Source organism: Gouania willdenowi, chromosome 13, assembly GCF_900634775.1.
Source record: "Gouania willdenowi chromosome 13, fGouWil2.1, whole genome shotgun sequence".
In the NCBI taxonomy this organism is placed as follows: Eukaryota; Metazoa; Chordata; class Actinopteri; order Blenniiformes; family Gobiesocidae; genus Gouania; species Gouania willdenowi.
In genome coordinates, this window is record NC_041056.1 from 42,057,549 (window position 1) to 42,075,383 (window position 17,835).

General features: G+C 39.7%; 1 protein-coding gene across 2 annotated transcripts in view; it reads left to right on the plus strand.

Moving 5' to 3' along the window:
- Positions 1-17,835, plus strand: part of bcas3 (BCAS3 microtubule associated cell migration factor) — a 295,046-nt gene that overhangs the window by 256,785 nt on the left and 20,426 nt on the right. For both annotated transcript variants that reach the window (XM_028465308.1, XM_028465307.1), the window contains exon 23: positions 2,800-2,976. In XM_028465308.1, the coding sequence (XP_028321109.1) occupies positions 2,800-2,976 (177 nt within the window). The remainder of the gene's footprint in view (positions 1-2,799; positions 2,977-17,835) is intronic.

Consider the following 17,835-nt stretch of genomic DNA (forward strand, 5'->3'; position numbering starts at 1 on the left):
TCTCTCAACAATTTGAGATAAAAAATGAATTTGTATTTGAAGGTGCTATCTACACCTGAATCACTTGGTCATTCACAAAACTTTTCATGGTTTTTTATCATTTTTACTTTCTCGAGCAGGCCTAATTTGGTGCTCTAAAGGGCCAGATTTGGCCCCCGGGTCTTGAGTTTGAGACATGTGCAGTAGATTTATATTAATAATCATGTTTGGCTGCTGTTGATTTGTTGTTTTTCTACCATTGGCTGAGATACAGGGTCACCTTCCTGCCACTGCAGTTATAGCTCTGTTGTTATCAAGCCTTCACGGGTGAGCCTGTGATCTAGTTAAACACACACACACACACACACACACACACATTGATGGCAGACTCCCTGGCTCCAATGTGAGAGATGGAGTTGATTGTAGAAAATGCAGCAGACACAGATTAGGACGTACTGTAGCTCTGTGGATGTGGTGCGACAGGCAGCAGATTGTGTTGAACTCACAGGATGTTTGTCTGATAGAGCTCCTCATTCTAAAGCTACTAAAGTCATCTATTGGAAAACAAGTTCTGATGAACTACGACGGACCTGCGGAACATCTCCTCGCCGAATAGCTCGTACCACGTTCCCAAGAATTTAGTCAAATGACTCGGTTCCACAGAGTGAAAAAGGTCTCAGAGAGGCTCTTGACTTCCGCTCATAGAACATCCATGTCTAATTACAGCTCGATTTAACGAGCATTAACGGCAAAGTAGTCATTTGAAAAATGGGGCCCCCTGGAGCCTCCTGGCACCCCCGTGGCACATACATTACGGAGTAACGGGACCCATGTATATATTGGTATGTGTCAATGAATCGGTACCACCAACTGTCGCAGCCGGACCCCTAATTGAATTGTGCGAGATATAATCGTAATCTACGATGAATTGCCTTTGAAACGATTTATCACATGACTATATTCCCATGAATTTGGAAATGACCAGAAATGGGGGGTGGGCCCCACTCATGTACTTCTACTAGGATTTATCAGTACTCTGTACACCTCTGACTTTTTAGTATTTTTGTGTAGGTTTCTATCATTATGTAATTTTTTTGCTGTCGTTTTGAGAATTTTCTTGTTGTTTGGTGTATTTTTTAGTAATTTGTATGTGTAATTGTCATTTTTTGTCATTTTGGCCATTTTTGTTGTTGTATTATGGATGTTTTTTGTTGTTCTGTCTATTTTTTTTTTTTTTTTTGATCATTTTGTGTATTTTTGTTGTTTTTTAGTGTGTCTGAACCTTTGTGTCACAGCTCACTCCTACATGTGTCTCCATCCTTTCTGTCCTTCCTCTCGTCCCCACTGATGTTTATCCCTCTCTTCTTGAACACAAACCTCCTCCTCTCACGACTGATCACTATCTCATCTACAAACATCTCAGTCCATGGAGCCTTTAAGTGTTTGTCCATTACCTCTGCAAACAAGAAAGAGCCGCGTGCTGCTCCTGGTTCTAGTCCATCACTCTGACAACACAATCTTAGTCACACCTACACGTACTTTGACTGGGTTCACTGGTTCCACACCAAACTTTCTCTCTGTCACACGCCTTTAAAACACAGCCAATGTTAAGATCCTGCTGACCTCAGACCAGGGGTCGTAACCTGTGAGCAGCTTCACAGGCACCGATCAATCTGAAGGGTTTTGATTTACGCTGATCACTTTGATTTACACTGATCACTTTGATTTACACTTATCACTTTGATTTACACTGATCACTTTGATTTACACTGATCACTTTGATTTACACTGATCACTTTGATTTACACTGAAAAACATAAAATATCACAGTTTCACTTTAATTAGAGGGAAGGATAATGAAGGATTAAAGGCAGCGTCTTCAAAAGGGAGGAAATATTGTAGTTTAAAAATGCAACACTTTCATTGTTGGTAAAGTTTGGTGCATTGCATTGTGGGATGTGTAGTCCTGTAGACCAGTGTTAAAAATGACACTGAATCACACTGAATATTACCAGCAACTCTCAAAATGACAACAAATACACACAAAATAAGAGAAGAATATTCTCAATAATAAAAAGGAAACAGACAAACAACTACAAAAAATAACAGAAAAACATACAAAACGACACAAAAAACACACATTTTAAATAATACCGACAGCAGACAAAAATGACACCAAAACACACAAAAATTATGATAGAAATGATCTTGATTAGAATATCAACTGAAAATACAAGGATCAGGCAGGGAATGACCGTAAATGATAAAAACTATAGAAATAAATCTATTCAGTCAGCACTAAATACTGTTTAGTTCCCTATTTATACAGTTAGATTCTTTAAAATGTGTGTTATCACTTATTTATTCCATCATTATCATCTATAGATGTTTTTTCATAGAATTCTGAGCAAAATGCTGTAGTTGGACATGAGGACTCCAGAAATGTGTTTGTGTTGTTTCACTTCATGACCTGGTCCAGACCAGGTAGGTGTTCAGCCTAAGTTACCATGGTGATTCAGCCTAAGTTACCATGGTGATTTAGCCTAAGTTACCACGGTGATTTAGCCTAAGTTACCATGGTGATTTAGCCTTAAGTTACCACGGTGATTTAGCCTAAGTTACCATAGTGATTCAGCCCAAGTTACCATGGTGATTTAGCTTGCTAAGAAAGTTAGCCAGTGTCGTAGCACAGCACACACTGATTAAAGTAATTGGTGTGTGTGTGTGTGTGTGTGTGTGTGTGTGTGTGTGTGTGTGTGTGTGTGTGTGTGTGTGTGTGTGTGTGTGTGTGTGTGTGTGTGTGTGTGTGTGTGTGTGTAGGGTCCTTTGATAGTCATGGTGTGACCCTATTGGAGGTGTGTGGAAGCTGGCCTGAGACCTTTGGCGTACCCCGACACAACGTTGGATCAGCTGACCCTAGTGATGAAGGCCTGAGAGAGAGACTGGCTGATGCTATGTCTGAGTCTCCATCCAGAGACATAGTGGGCTCTGCTACAGGTCAGTACGAGGGGGGGCTACATCAGTTACCATGGAGATTTATTCCCTACATGTCATGAGGTTAGACTGGTGTTTTTTTCAATGTTTAATTGTGTTTTGTCGATGCTTTGGCTTTGGCCACGCCTCCTCTCACATGTTTCCACTGGATTTACACCTATATCAGCATAACATTAAAAGGAGGAGGAAGAATTAAGCTTATTTAATCCTACCCTTTATTCAGTATTCAATAATCACACACTATAATCGTAATTTTCTACTTCATTCATTCATTCATTCATTCATTATTTCATTCATGTGTTGGACCATTTATTTAAAATAAATTAAACACATTACTGTTGAGAGATTTTTATAAATTTTTTACAAATAAAAACAGCATTCCTAAAAACATCAGAATCAGAATCAGAATCAGAATCAGAATCATCTTTATTGGCCAAGTGTATGTTGTACACACGAGGAATTTGACTCGGTCAACTGTGCTCTCTCCAATAGTGAAACATTCAATAATAAACAATCAACTAGAAGAGATGATAATGAGTATAAACATAAGTATAAATATAAACAGTAGTTAGACTAGAATGTGCAAATAACAAGATGATGATAATAATAATAATAATAATAATAATAATAATAATAATAATAATAGTATAAAAAAAATAAACAAATACAAAATAAAAATTAAAAAAAATAAGATAAAAGAAGGGAAAAAAAATAATAGAAAAGAAAGATAATAATAAAATATAATAATAATAAAAGGAAAATAGTGCAGTAGAGCATTGATAAGTAGTGCAGGAGAACATTTAAATTAAAGGTATGTACATGAACATTCTCAGTGTCAGGTTGATCCAGGGTTGTTATGTTTAGTTCCAGGTTAATTCACAGAAACAGGTCTGACACTCTTTGACTGTTTAGTGTTGATCACAGTGACAGCCTGGGGGAAGAAACTGTTTTTATGGCGGGTAGTTTTGGCGTACAGTGATCTGTAGCGTCTGCCAGAGGGGAGGAGTTTAAACAGATTGTGTGCAGGGTGGGAGGGGTCTGCAGTGATGCTACCTGCCCGTTTCCTGACCCTGGACAGGTATAAGTCTTGGATGGAGGGCAGATCAACACCAATGATCTTTTCTACAGTCCTGACTATCCTTTGTAGTCTGTGTCTGTCTAGTTTGGTTGAAGATCCAAACCAGACAGTGATGGAGGTGCACAGAACAGATTGAATGATGGAGGTGTAGAACATGATCAGCAGCTCCTGGGGCAGGTTGAACTTCCTCAGCTGACGCAGGAAGTACATCCTCTGCTGTGCCTTTTTCCTGGTTGTGTCTATGTGGGAGGTCCACTTCAAGTCCTGTGAGATTGTGGATCCCAGGAACCTGAAGGAGTCCACGGTAGCCAATTCCCTATTTAAAATGGTAAGGGGGGGAGTGGGGGGGGATTTCTTCTGAAGTCCACTGTCATCTCCACGGTCTTGAACGGGTTCAGTTCCAGATGGTTCTGACTGCACCAAAGAGCCAGCTGTTCCACCTCCCGTCTGAAGGCAGACTCGTCCCCGTCCCGGATGAGACCGATGACGGTGGTGTCATCTGCAAACTTCAGGAGTTTCACAGAGGGGTCCCCTGAGGTGCAGTCATTGGTGTAGAGGGAGAATAGCAGTGGGGAGAGAACACACCCCTGGTGTGATTAAATAATTAAAGATTTGATGGTATGTAAATGCTCAGACCCTCCTGTCTGTGTAATAGTACAGCTAGCATACAGCTAGCACTACAGCTAGTATACAGCTAGCCTACTGCTAGCCTACAGCTAGCATACAGCTAGCACTACAGCTAGTATACAACTAGCACTACAGCTAGTATACAGCTAGCACTACAGCTAGTGTACAGCTAGCATACAGCTACTACACAACTAATACAGCAAGTGTACAGCTAGCATACAGCTACTACACAACTAACACAGCTAGCGTACAGCTAGCATACAGCTACTACACAATTAACATACAGCTAGTATACAGCTTGTATACAGCTAACCTACAGCTAGTATACAGCTAGCCTACAGCTAGTATACAGCTAGCATTACAGCTAACCTACAGCTGGCATACAGCTAACCTACAGCTAGTATACAGCTAGCCTACAGCTAGTATACAGCTAGCATTACAGCTAACCTACAGCTGGCATACAGCTAACCTACAGCTAGTATACAGCAGTGATGTGCCGTCAGGGTAGGCAAGGTAGGCAGTGCCTACCCAAGGGTGAATTGATATTTTGATTATTTAATTATAATTTTTTATTTATTTTTTTTTAAATTATGAATTATTTATTTTTCCATTTCCAATAGCCTACAGCACCTATAAGTTTGAAAGTGTCTGCATTTTGTGCGTTTCATAGCCCAAATTACTAAACAGCGCTGTTTCCTGGAACAGCTGCACAGTCTTTTTTTTTTTTCGCACCGCTGTAAGGCAGAGGGAGGCCACGCCCCCCCCCCCCTCCCAAAGGCACGTCGCTCTTCTGCCTCCGTTCCCATTGCGTGATTTTACATGTTTGCGCATGCGCAGTCAGGTCCCCAATGTGACATCAATTTACGCGTAAAGGCAGGGTAGAGAGCTGCCTTTGCACATAACCGCGCTATGCTAAATGCTATATGTAAGTTCACAGTACATTAGTGAATAGATGACATGTGACTGCTGCTGCTACGTTCTCTAGCTAGTGGGCGGGATAACACTACAGTCAGGATGACAGCGATAGAGATGATAGAGAAACTTGTCTTTGAGGAAAAACGACAGCTTTTAAAAGATGGAGACCAACACCTGAGTTACCAGACCTTCAGCAAAGGTAAGGTCAGAACATGTTTCATACTTTTCACAGTGAATGGAACAAAAGGAAGGATTGACTTTGTGGATGCATCTCACTGAGGATGTTCTAAGTTGTTGTCATTTTCTCTGTGTTTCTGTGTTTCCAACACAAACAACAGATGTGCTGTCGTGTCATGAGATATATGTTGTTGGAGAGTATGGAGGCTATATTAAATAATTATTTATGTTTCTTGAATGGTGTTCATGATGTTGATTTTGTTAGATGATAAATACTTGTTCATGTGGATCTTATTGGGTTTTTTTTTTCTTATTATGAATTTTATATTTTGATAAGCGCAGTGAGATGACTTTGTTGGAAATTGCTTTATACAAATAAAATTGATTTGAATTGAATTAACACTTGACAGCAGAAACATATGAAATTGTCATTGGTGGTCTAGATTTGCAACGTGCCTACCCAACCCTAGTGGTCACGGCACGTCACTGGTTTACAGCTAGCATACAGCTACTACACAACTAACATACAGCTAGTATACAGATAACCTACAGCTAGTATACAGCTAGCACTACAGCTAACCTACAGCTAGCATACAGCTATTATAGAGCTAGTATACAGCTATTATAGAGCTAGTATACAGCTACTACACAACTAACATACAGCTAGTATACAGCTAGCCTACAGCTAGTTTACAGCTAGCACTACAGCGAACCTACAGCTAGCATACAGCTATTATAGAGCTAGTATACAGCTATTATAGAGCTAGTATACAGCTACTACACAACTAACATACAGCTAGTATACAGCTAGCCTACAGCTAGTTTACAGCTAGCACTACAGCGAACCTACAGCTAGCATACAGCTATTATACAGCTAGTATACAGCTACTACACAACTAACATACAGCTACTATACAACTAACATACAGCTAGTATACAGCTAGTATACAGCTAGCATGCAGCTAACCTACAGCTAGCATACAGCTAGCATACAGCACTCTAACAGTAACACTGAAGGTTTGGATCAGCTCAACATTTGAAGGATGTTCTGGTCAGACATCTTGCTTTACTTAGATCCTGTTTGTGTGTTTGTGTGTGTGTGTGTGTGTGTGTGTGTGTGTGTGTGTGTGTGTGTGTGTGTGTGTGTGTGTGCGTGTGTGTGTGTGTGTGTGTGTGTGTGTGTGTGTGTGTGTGTGTGTGCGTGCGTGCGTGCGTGCGTGCGTGCGTGCGTGCGTGCGTGCGTGCGTGCGTGCGTGCGTGCGTGCGTGCGTGTGTGTGTGTGTGCGTGTGTGTGTGTGTCTAAGCCGACATGCCGTTGGCCTTGACAGTCCAAATGTTTAACTCGTTTAGGAAGCAACACAACACGCCCCCTTTTTCAAAGTGAACAAGAGCTTCTTTGATTTAAGTCTGTCTGTCTGTGTCTGTGTGTCTGTCTCAATGTGTCCTAGGGTGGGGTAGGGACTCCTGGGGTATGGGTGGGGTGACAGTATGGTGGGGTGCGTGTGTAGTGGGTGGAAGAGGGGGAGGGTCTGAAGGCCTTAATGTGTTTAGCATTGATGCCACATCAGGACTCTCTCTCTCTCTCGCTCTCTCTCTCTCTCTCTCTCTTCTCATCACTCTCTCTCTCTCTCTCTTCTCATCACTCTCTTCTCTCTCTCTCTCTTCTCATCACTCTCTTCTCTCTCTCTCTCTTCTCATCACTCTCTTCTCTCTCTTCTCTCTCTCTCTCTCTCTCTCTTCTCATCACTCTCTCTTAGTGCCACTGCTCCACCTTCTCCATCTTCCTCTCTGTGTTTCTTCATTTCATTAAATGTTGGAGACGCTATGACTACATGTTCAGCCTCCATCCACTTTAATGCAAATTCATTACTGATCACATTCATCACAACACACACACACACACACACTGATCTGCAGTGATATATCTATAGACTGATTGAATAGAGCAGCACTCGTCTCGTTTCTCGTGTTGAATGGAGATGAGAGGAGTGGGTTTTAGTCAGAGCAGTGACTTCACAGGAGACTTTGTTGATTAATGTGTATTTATTCAGAGGTGTAATAATGACCTGGTAGATTCATTTGTTTGTGTCATGATCATTTACAGAGCAACTAAGCTTAACTTAAAAAATAAACACTATAAAGTAAGGGTGGGAAAATATTGATTCATGTATATCCAATTTTTATTTTACTATATTAAAAAATTATATTTTCATCCATCCATTCATCTTCTTCCACTTATCGTTGCCTAGTTACGGGGCAGCATCCTTAGCAGCGAACATTTCATCCAGCTCTTCCTGGGAATCCCGAGGTGTTCCCAGAGTCACTCCAGTGTGTCCTGGGTCTTTCACCGGTGGGACGTGACCTTGGCACCTCACCAGGGAGCCGTCTGGGGGGCATCCTAAACAGGTGCCTGAGCCACCTCATCTGGCTCTTCTCAATGCAGAGGAACAGCAGCTCTACTCTGAGCTCCTCCTGATGATTGAGCTTCTCACCCTATCTCTAAGGTAGAGCCCAACATTAAGGTTCAACATCCCACAGTGTTGACCCAGGTGAGACTCAAACCGGAGACCCTCCACTGTCCTTACCTTCTAGACCACCACTCCCCATCTTAAAGATGTAAATCCTTATTTTAATCAGAAATTAAATGGGTTGAAAGTGACCACATGGGATTTTAAAAAACACAGAAATTGATTAATAGTAGCAAATTAGAGTGAACAGAAATGGAAAGAAAAGCTGTTAAAAATGGTTCAAAGTGTCAATATTGGAACAATTAGTTTAAAATGGAAAATAATGGACATGACAAATGGTGAATGTGGTTGAATTGACAAAAAATAAGCATTAAATCTGGTAAAAAAAAAAAAAAAAGAGGTTTAAAGTGACAATAATGGGTCAATATATGTGACATTAGGTGTAAAAGTGGTGGAAAGGGTTTATAAGTGCTGAACATGTCTGGAACGTGGGAAAAATGCAGAAAGACATTGAAATGTGATGTAGAAGTGTCAGAAATGGGAGAAATGTAGCACAAATACATTAAAAGGAGCAAAAATATGGAAAGAAAAAGTGATGAAAGGTTAAAATATGGCAAGTTTGGTGGAGTTGGTGAAAAAAGGGTAAAAATAAGCAAAAAATGGGCTCAAAGAGATCTGGCGACCCCCTCACAGTGTTTTGCGACCCCAAGGTTGAGAACCCGTTGTGTAGGATAGTGTGTGATAATGTGTGTGTGCGCGCGCATCGATTTGTGTAGAGGTGGTGCCCCAGAATCAACATAAACGTTGAACCTGATTCGCAAACAAACACACACACACACACACAGATTCACTAGTAAAACATAGAGCTCTCTAGACCCAGCGTCTCCTCTCTGAGGGCAGGTGACAGTGGAGAGATGGAGCAGAGTGGGGGGGGGATGGTTGACACTAATGACTAAAACACTCTGAGGATGAAATTAGATTTGGCTTCAATGATATAATGTTGCTAACCAGATCTGGACTAGTGCCTAGACAACATAAATTCCATTTAAGCCATATGGAGGATGAACCGTGCTCTACAAGCTGCTGTAATGAACAGGAACATGGACAGGACTTTAGTTTAGTCCTCAGACACACACACACACACACACACACAGACACACACACACACACACACACACACACACACGCACACACACACCCTCATTGGAAACATGCAGAGAAGGTTGCTGCTTTTGGATTTCAGTATTTTCGGTAAATGTTTGAGTGTGTGTGTGTGTGTGTGTGTGTGTGTGTGTGTGTGTGTGTGTGTGTGTGTGTTGTAGTACTCTAGAGCAGTGGTTCTCAACCTTTATAGCCCTTCACCCAAAAAATGAAGGTTCCAGAGACCAGGGACCCCCACTGTACCTGAAAGTAGTTGAACACAGACATGAAGTTTACTATTATTCATCCCACAGTATATAGTCATCCTGAAGACATAAATCCTTGTTTTAATCAGAAATAAAATAGGTTAAAAGTGACCAAAAATGGTGGAAAAGGTGGAATTTGATAAAAACTTGCAAATTAGAGTGGCCAAAAATGGACAGAAAAAGTGGTAAAAAGTGTTCAAAGTGTCATGGCTTCAAAGGGGCAGAAACAAGTAGGAACAATTAGTTTAAACTGGCAAATAATGGGCTTAACAAATGGTGAATGTAATTAAATTAGCAAAAAATAAGCATGAAGTTATGGTCAAAAGAGGTTAAAAGTGACAATAATGGGTCAACATATGTGACATTAGGTGGAAAAGTGGTGGACAGGGTTTATAAGTGCTGAACATGTCTGGAAAGTGGAAAAAATGTGCAGAAAAAACATTGAAATGGGATGAAGTGTCAGAAATGGGAGAAATGTAGTAAAAATGCCTAAAAGGAGCAAAAATATGGCAAGAAAAAGTGACAGAAATTGTTTGAAATAGGGATGCACCAAATATTCAGCCACTGAATATTTATGGCGGAATATTGCAAAAAAAGCAACACTCGGCCTTCGGTTTAGTGAGTTAAAATCAAGGCCGAATAGTAGCGTGTGACGCAATGACACAATCAAACAACGTGCAGTGATTTTGAGTCGGAACAGTGCATGCGCGTTGCTGCAGAACCAGAGCAGCAGGAGGAGCAGCAGCTCCTTTTTTCCACTCACAACCACAGCCAGATTCTCTCCTTACTCTCTCCTTTCCGCATACTGCTCTTCATCGTTTGTTGGAAGTTGGAAGCCTGGACGGCTGCTGCTGCTCTGGTTCCACAACAGAGTCAGTTGTTAGCGCTGTGAGCCACAAATCCGTAAACCTCCCCATTGTTTCCTCCTTACACTACACCGGGTCTCGCTGCATAGACTAGTGTAGCATTAGCATGGAGTGCTAACAGCTGATGTGTGTAAACAATGGATCTGTGACTCTAAGCAGTGACTCCCAACACGATCAGCAGCAGAAAACATAGTGCAGTTAATGTTTACATATATGGTAATAAAGTATAATATATATTCTATATTAAACAGCAGTGTTTGTTTTAGCTGATAGATAGTTGGAGAGGGAGGAGCTCACATTCTAGGAGGCGTGTTAGGTGATGTCACCTACCAACGTGGGAAAAATCCAACTCGCTCGTTTAAATCTGACTTTTTATAAAATGTGTAATAACAAGGGAGGAAACAGAACTTTTTACACTTTGTTCCTCTGAATGAGGCTAAATTAATGTTTATCACTGTAGATAAACCATTAGAAAGTCATTTTTTTTATCATACCTCCCTTTAATGGACTTGAGCTTTTTTTTGAGGAATGCATGTCTTGTTTTATTTGAAGGCCTAATATAAATGAAAAACTTTGTTGTGCTTTTTATGAAAAGCAAAGGCTACTGGAATATTTAAAAATTGTCAGAATATTCAATAAACATTTACTTTCTTGAAAAAAAACATGTCTAAAAATGTATTCTAGGCTATTTATGCACTATTTAAAAATAGTGAAAAACTTAACAACCGCATTCAATATTCGGTATTTGGTATTATTCAGTATTTGGCCAAGCGTTTATATTTTATTTGGCTTCAGCTTTGGCCGCAAATTTTCATTTCGGTGGATCCTTATTTTAAAATTTGGCAAGTTTGGTGCAGTTTCAGAAAAAATTTAAAAATAAGCAAAAATGGGCTCAAACTGTTCAAGAAATATTCTTAGTTTCTTGATGGCAACTGGTGATCCCCTCCCATTGTCTCACAACCACAAATGGGGTCCTGAACCCAAGGTTGAGAACCACTGCTCTTGACCAGTCCTGGTCTGTAGACCATATTTTGAACTTCTTGGTCTTGAGACCAGCACTGATCAGCTTTTTTCACCTTAATTTATGTGATAATAATGAGAAGCACGTTATAATGTGACTTCAAACATTTAGCATTAGTGTTAGCGTTAGCTCACTGATTGTAAACCGTTTCCAGTGTCTTATGTATAAGACACCTGCAAATACTGGGACAACAATCCATCTGATTTATATCAGAAATCATCTGAACTTTGAGACTGGTTTCACTCTGGTTTAGTGGTGGACTGGGTCTGAATGGTTTAGTCCCAGACTGGGTCTGAATGGTTTAGTGATGGACTGGGTCTGAATGGTTTAGTCCCAGACTGGGTCTGAATGGTTTAGTGGTGGACTGGGTCTGAATGGTTTAGTCCCAGACTGGGTCTGAATGGTTTAGTCCCAGACTGGGTCTGAATGGTTTAGTCCCAGACTGGGTCTGAATGGTTTAGTGATGGACTGGGTCTGAATGGTTTAGTCCCAGACTGGGTCTGAATGGTTTAGTGATGGACTGGGTCTGAATGGTTTAGTGATGGACTGGGTCTGAATGGTTTAGTGGTGGACTGGGTCTGAATGGTTTAGTCCCAGACTGGGTCTGAATGGTTTAGTGGTGGACTGGGTCTGAATGGTTTAGTCCCAGATTGGGTCTGAATGGTTTAGTGATGGACTGGGTCTGAATGGTTTAGTCCCAGACTGGGTCTGAATGGTTTAGTGGTGGACTGGGTCTGAATGGTTTAGTCCCAGACTGGGTCTGAATGGTTTAGTGGTGGACTGGGTCTGAATGGTTTAGTCCCAGATTGGGTCTGAATGGTTTAGTGATGGACTGGGTCTGAATGGGTGGAGAACAGCTGATCATTTGATCTCCTTGGTTTGGGTTTGCATTCAGAGAACAACTTCTGATCCATGAGCTAACCAGTTACTGTAACTAGTTCCATGAACTAACCAGTTGATGAAAATAACATTATTTTATTGCCAATAAAATTAAAAATAATTATCAATATTTATTTTTATAAAATCTTGCCAGTTTTATAAAATTTTGCAATATTTTGCAAAAAAAACATGATTATGGTTTTAGTCATAATAGATGTAAATTATAGATATGATATTTTGAAGGCGCTTTGAGATGACTTTTGTTGTAATTGGTGCTATATAAATAAAGTTGAATTGAATCAAGTTGGTCCCACTGATACAGACACTGGTCTGGAGTCACTGGTACTGGTCCACCCACCGGGTGACCAGTCTAGTGTTATGAACACCTTATAGTTTGTTGTCAGGTTGACTTGATTTTCACCTCTGGAAATGTAAGGTGCTCATTTAAATAAGCACCAGATCCCTTGAGCTTTTTTCCTTGTCTAAGCAATGTATTTTATTATGGTTATATTATTATGGTTTTATTTTATTATGATAAAACCATTGGTATTATTGGCAAAACCAATATATCTCGTGGGTTTTTTTAAAAGTTCTAAGCATTGAATTTGCTCTTCATTTCCATTTGACTAACACTATTCCCACAAACTTACAGGTCTTGGTCTCAACCCAGTCACATATTAATGAAATATGGTAGTGACAATAACAATCACTAAATGTTATCATTTGCTGCAAGATCTTCACTTTTAGTTTCCTTTTGATTTGGTGACATTTATGTGTCATTTAGGGGAAAATTGTGGGATTTTTTTTTTAATTGGAGAACCTTTGAAAAAAAAACCTATCCACATGATTTCTACAGTAATGAAAATTGTAAATGTATCTATTTATGTATGTATTTGTTAGGAACAGTGCACATAATCTATTTACACAGGAATAGTAAATATGTCATATTATAGCCACAATGACAACTTGCGTCTACAGTCCAAATATATTGTTGAATTTCACTGGTTTTGTGTATTTGAAGCAACTGAAAAAGTAATTTACTCAATAATTAATGTTTACTCTGTCATTTTTACATTCTCCTGAGGGACACAGTCTAAATCAGGGGTGTCAAACTCATTTTAGTCCAGGGGCCAAATACGGACTAGTTTGACCGTAAGTGGGTCATAGGTGGGAAAATGAGTAATTTAATCATTATGGTGCACTAGTTTGCACTTCACTTATAAATACAGTATACTATAAAATATGTACAGCACTGATAATATCAAAACAATAAATGACATATCCGTCCCTGCAGGATCTTTACTTTCAATTTATTTGTTTTTGTGACGCTTTTTTTGTAATTTTGGTTAATTTTTTGGAATAATTTGAAGAAAATTGAGTTAAAATGACTTTAATCATGTGATTAGGGTTAGGATGGAGGGGTAAATGTGAGCCCTGCTAATATTGTGGAGTTTCATTGACTTTGTGTGTTATATTGGTGATATCTACAACTGAATAAGTTGGTAATATACACAAGGATTCATGGTTTCTCTGACAGTTTTCTGCTGTGGACCAAATTGGATGCTCTGAACGGCCAGATTTGGCTCCCGGGCCTTGAGTTTGACACATGAGCTCTAAACTGGTTGGATTCAGTCTGCGGGTAAAGTTAACAATAAATAAATGAATACATTGTTCTCAAATGTTTTATTTTCCAATGTTTTCTAACAGTGAAAGTTTCCACTTACTTTTTTCTGCTGATTAATTTAGGAATTGATTGATTTTGTAATTGAAAAGTGATGTTGGGAACCTTCAGTTTGTAAAATGTGTGATTGATCTCCTGTTACATGGAGGTGTGTATCCAGTAGATTTGGTCCTGGATAAGCAGACTCATAGTGTGTCAAAAGGTTCCTCTAATCAAGCTGTAATTATGTCCTCACGTTATCACGCTCACAATCTTTTTTTAAAGCTTGAATTCACATAAATAAGCTCCCAAAGAAAACACTTTGAATGGAGGAGGGCTCATTATGTGTTGCTATGATAGGAACAGCTTCCTAATTAGATTGTAAAGGAAACAGCATGCTTGTTCATACAGCTGTGGGATTTCATGCTTGTGCTATACGTCCTGTATTTGAATTGGCTGCGTATTCCCTCTGCTCATAGCGATGCTATTATCTGCTGGGCTGTTTGAGTTCACTGATACCATCGTAAGAACAACAACAGTACGATGGATGCAGGAAAATACAGGTGCACGCGTTTGATTCCCATCCATCACTTTAGCAGTGATTATACAACATGTGAGACACAGACTAACGGAACACTAGAAACATTTAAAAAAAAAAACAAGCCACGTCTCATTTTCTATTTATGTGTCGTGGCTTTTATTTTTGCTCTTTGTCAAGATTCCCTTTTAAAAGTTTGAATCCACTAAAGCACATGTTGACCTTAAATAATCATACAACCTTCTAAATGTATTTATTAGTAGATCTATGTCTAATAAAACACATGATCATGCACCGACGTCACGTTGTGGGCAGTAAAGCTGATGAGCGGCCATTTTGGAGGCACTCAGAGGCAAACACAGCGATGGATAAATGTCCAAAACCACAGAGAAGTTCCTCAAAATGTGTTATAGATGCAAAGACATACAAGGAAGGACTTGGTCCACAGAAAAGGGCACAATATTTGGATGAGTTAGGGTTTATTGGTGGTGCAGATCCATAAGAGTTTGCTCCATTGTCTTCCGTCTATGGTCAACTACCTGGTTTTAACCCTAACCCAATCTGGGTCATCCTTTTGATTAAGATCAGACCTTTAACCTGGAATACAATGACAAATACAGCTCTACATTTTAGCTCTACATTAAAAGAACCGATGTTAACTTGCTACTGTAGCAGGCTATTAAATATGATTATATTAAGTTAATAATACAGTAGCTTGATATGAACTATATTATTATCATCACACTAGAAAATGAGTTAAGAGACACTGCTATCAACAATTCACTTACCTGACAAGAAATGTGCAGAACAAATTTGGATGTTGTCCAGATGTTTGCCTCGTAGATCTGGGTTTAGCTTCGCTAACAACTAGCGCCTCCTTTCCTCTGATAACTGTTGACATTGTTCCCCCTGATGTGTTATAACTTTTGGTAGTCTATAAAACTCCAAATGTTTTTCACAGTCTGACTGACTGGTGCAGCCAAAAACACAGCAATAATTCACCATTTCATTTTGTTCGATGTTCGTGATCTGCTTTGTTTACCTTATATTCTGAGAAAGTAGGTGGAGCTTATTACTATATACCATATTTACCTTTCTATGTGATGGAGTTCCTGATATATTGGAAGATGAACATGGAAGAACAATAAGGACACACCCCCCCTCACTACATATCTCTAAAAGTGCTGATCAGATCAAACTAATAATTTTAATTTCATCTATTGAAATGACATGGAATGGCTCGTTTATCATTTTATATTAATTCACAAACACATTACAGTATTTTTACACAAAACCTCCAACATACACATGTTTTGAATACTTGCATTTATGAAGCAACTTTGATTTACCGTATTTTTCGGACTATAAGGCGCACTATCAATGAATGGGTCTGACTGGGTCTATTTTAATACATAAGGCGCACCGGTTGGTTGTTATTATTATTATTATTATTAAGATGCATTAAGCGAAATAAAATAGTCAGCTAAGTCAAACTTTATTCAACTCATTAACAATAACTCTCAACATACACATAAAATACAGAACAATACACTGACTTTTTCAGTTCAGTATGTTGAAGCACAGTAGTTAATTTCATACATAAGGTGCACCTGATTAGAAGGCGCACTGTCAATTTTTGAGAAAATTAAAGGATTTTGAGTTTGCCTTATAGTCGGAAAAATACGGTATTCTAGAAAACAATGAAATAAAAATGTTAGTTTTTAGCGATGCTAGCATTGTTCTGCTTTTGAATGTTTCATTTGTTTTAAATTTGGCTGCAAAACGCCTGAATTTTAAAGATTTTCCAGTATAGTTGTGACAATTGAATAATCACGGAACAATTGGTAAATTGTCAGAATTGTTTAAGACGTGGAAATGTTGTGGAATGATCTTATTATGGTTTGAACATAATCTAATGCACATTTTTACCGTTTAAATACTTCCATTCCTGGGAATAATAATCACTGTGGGCGTGTTGTCCCTTCACTTAAACCAAAGAGAGCACGAAAGAGCAAATGAGTGCAAAGTTCTGTGTGTGTGTGTGTGTGTGTGTGTGTGTGTGTGTGTGTGTGTGTGTGTGTGTGTGTGTGTGTGTGTGTGTGTGTGTGTGTGTGTGTGTGTCAGGCACCAAGTGAAAGACCAGAGACAGGCTGAGTGTGGAAAGTAGAAAGCATGGTGCGGTCATTACAGACGCCCTTCAGCTCTCCTCCTTTCTTACGTTGCCAGGCCAAACTTTGAGCATAATGTGTAGCGAAACCCAAATAGCACCTCCTCCCTTCTTCAGCCACAACATCCTCCTCCCTGGACTCCAGCTCCACACCAGGCCTGGGTATCATTGTATCAGTGATCCAGCCTCGCCCTGGGGGGAAGACGTGTGAAAAGTGTAGGAAAGTGTAGATGTCTGCAGACGTGGAGCTCCTGGTGTAATGTGCTTGTGTACATCCTGTCTCAATGTGTTAGTGTCACTCTGTGCACGGGTGGAGGGAGTGCACGGACCTCCACATGACTGCAAATGGGCTTTTGTGGAGTTTTTTTGGACACTGCACTTAACAGCTTGCTCAAGGGAGACGGGCGCATTCACAGGGCTGTGAGGGTTCACAGCAGAGAGTGAGTACGCACCAGAATTAGGGCAGAGATGAGAGTGGTGCACGGGACGCGCTCTTTAAAGGCCCACTCTGGGTCTGTTTTGGGTCGCTGGAACAACAAGAGTTGGTGCACAGCGTCAGAAATGGGCTTGTGGCTGAGGGCGTTCTGCTTCCACCAATCTGCTTCATCACACAATGAAAACACGTGTTAGAAAGTCACAATGATCCAACTTTATCTAGGCCATGTTCTCCAAACGGCAGCTTTTAGCTTCTTTAAATGTTTGATATTTAACGTTGTTTTATTTCTAACACAAGTATCGACTTACTTTAAGTTTGTCTCTAACATTTGCCAATACTCTGCTTTTTTAATGCCAGATATTTCCACTGAGCTAAAAACAACATTTCTGTCACATGTTGTATAGATCAGTGGTTCTCAACCTTGGGGCCAGACACTGGATGGATGTCACCAAATGCCTTCAAGAAACTAAGAACATTTTTTGAACCCATTTTTGCTTAGTTTTGCAATTTTTCTGCAACTACACCAAACTCACCATATTTTAACTTATTTTCATCACTTTTTCTTGCCATATTTTTTTTTCCTTTTAATGATTTTTTGCTACATTTCTCCCATTTCTGACACTT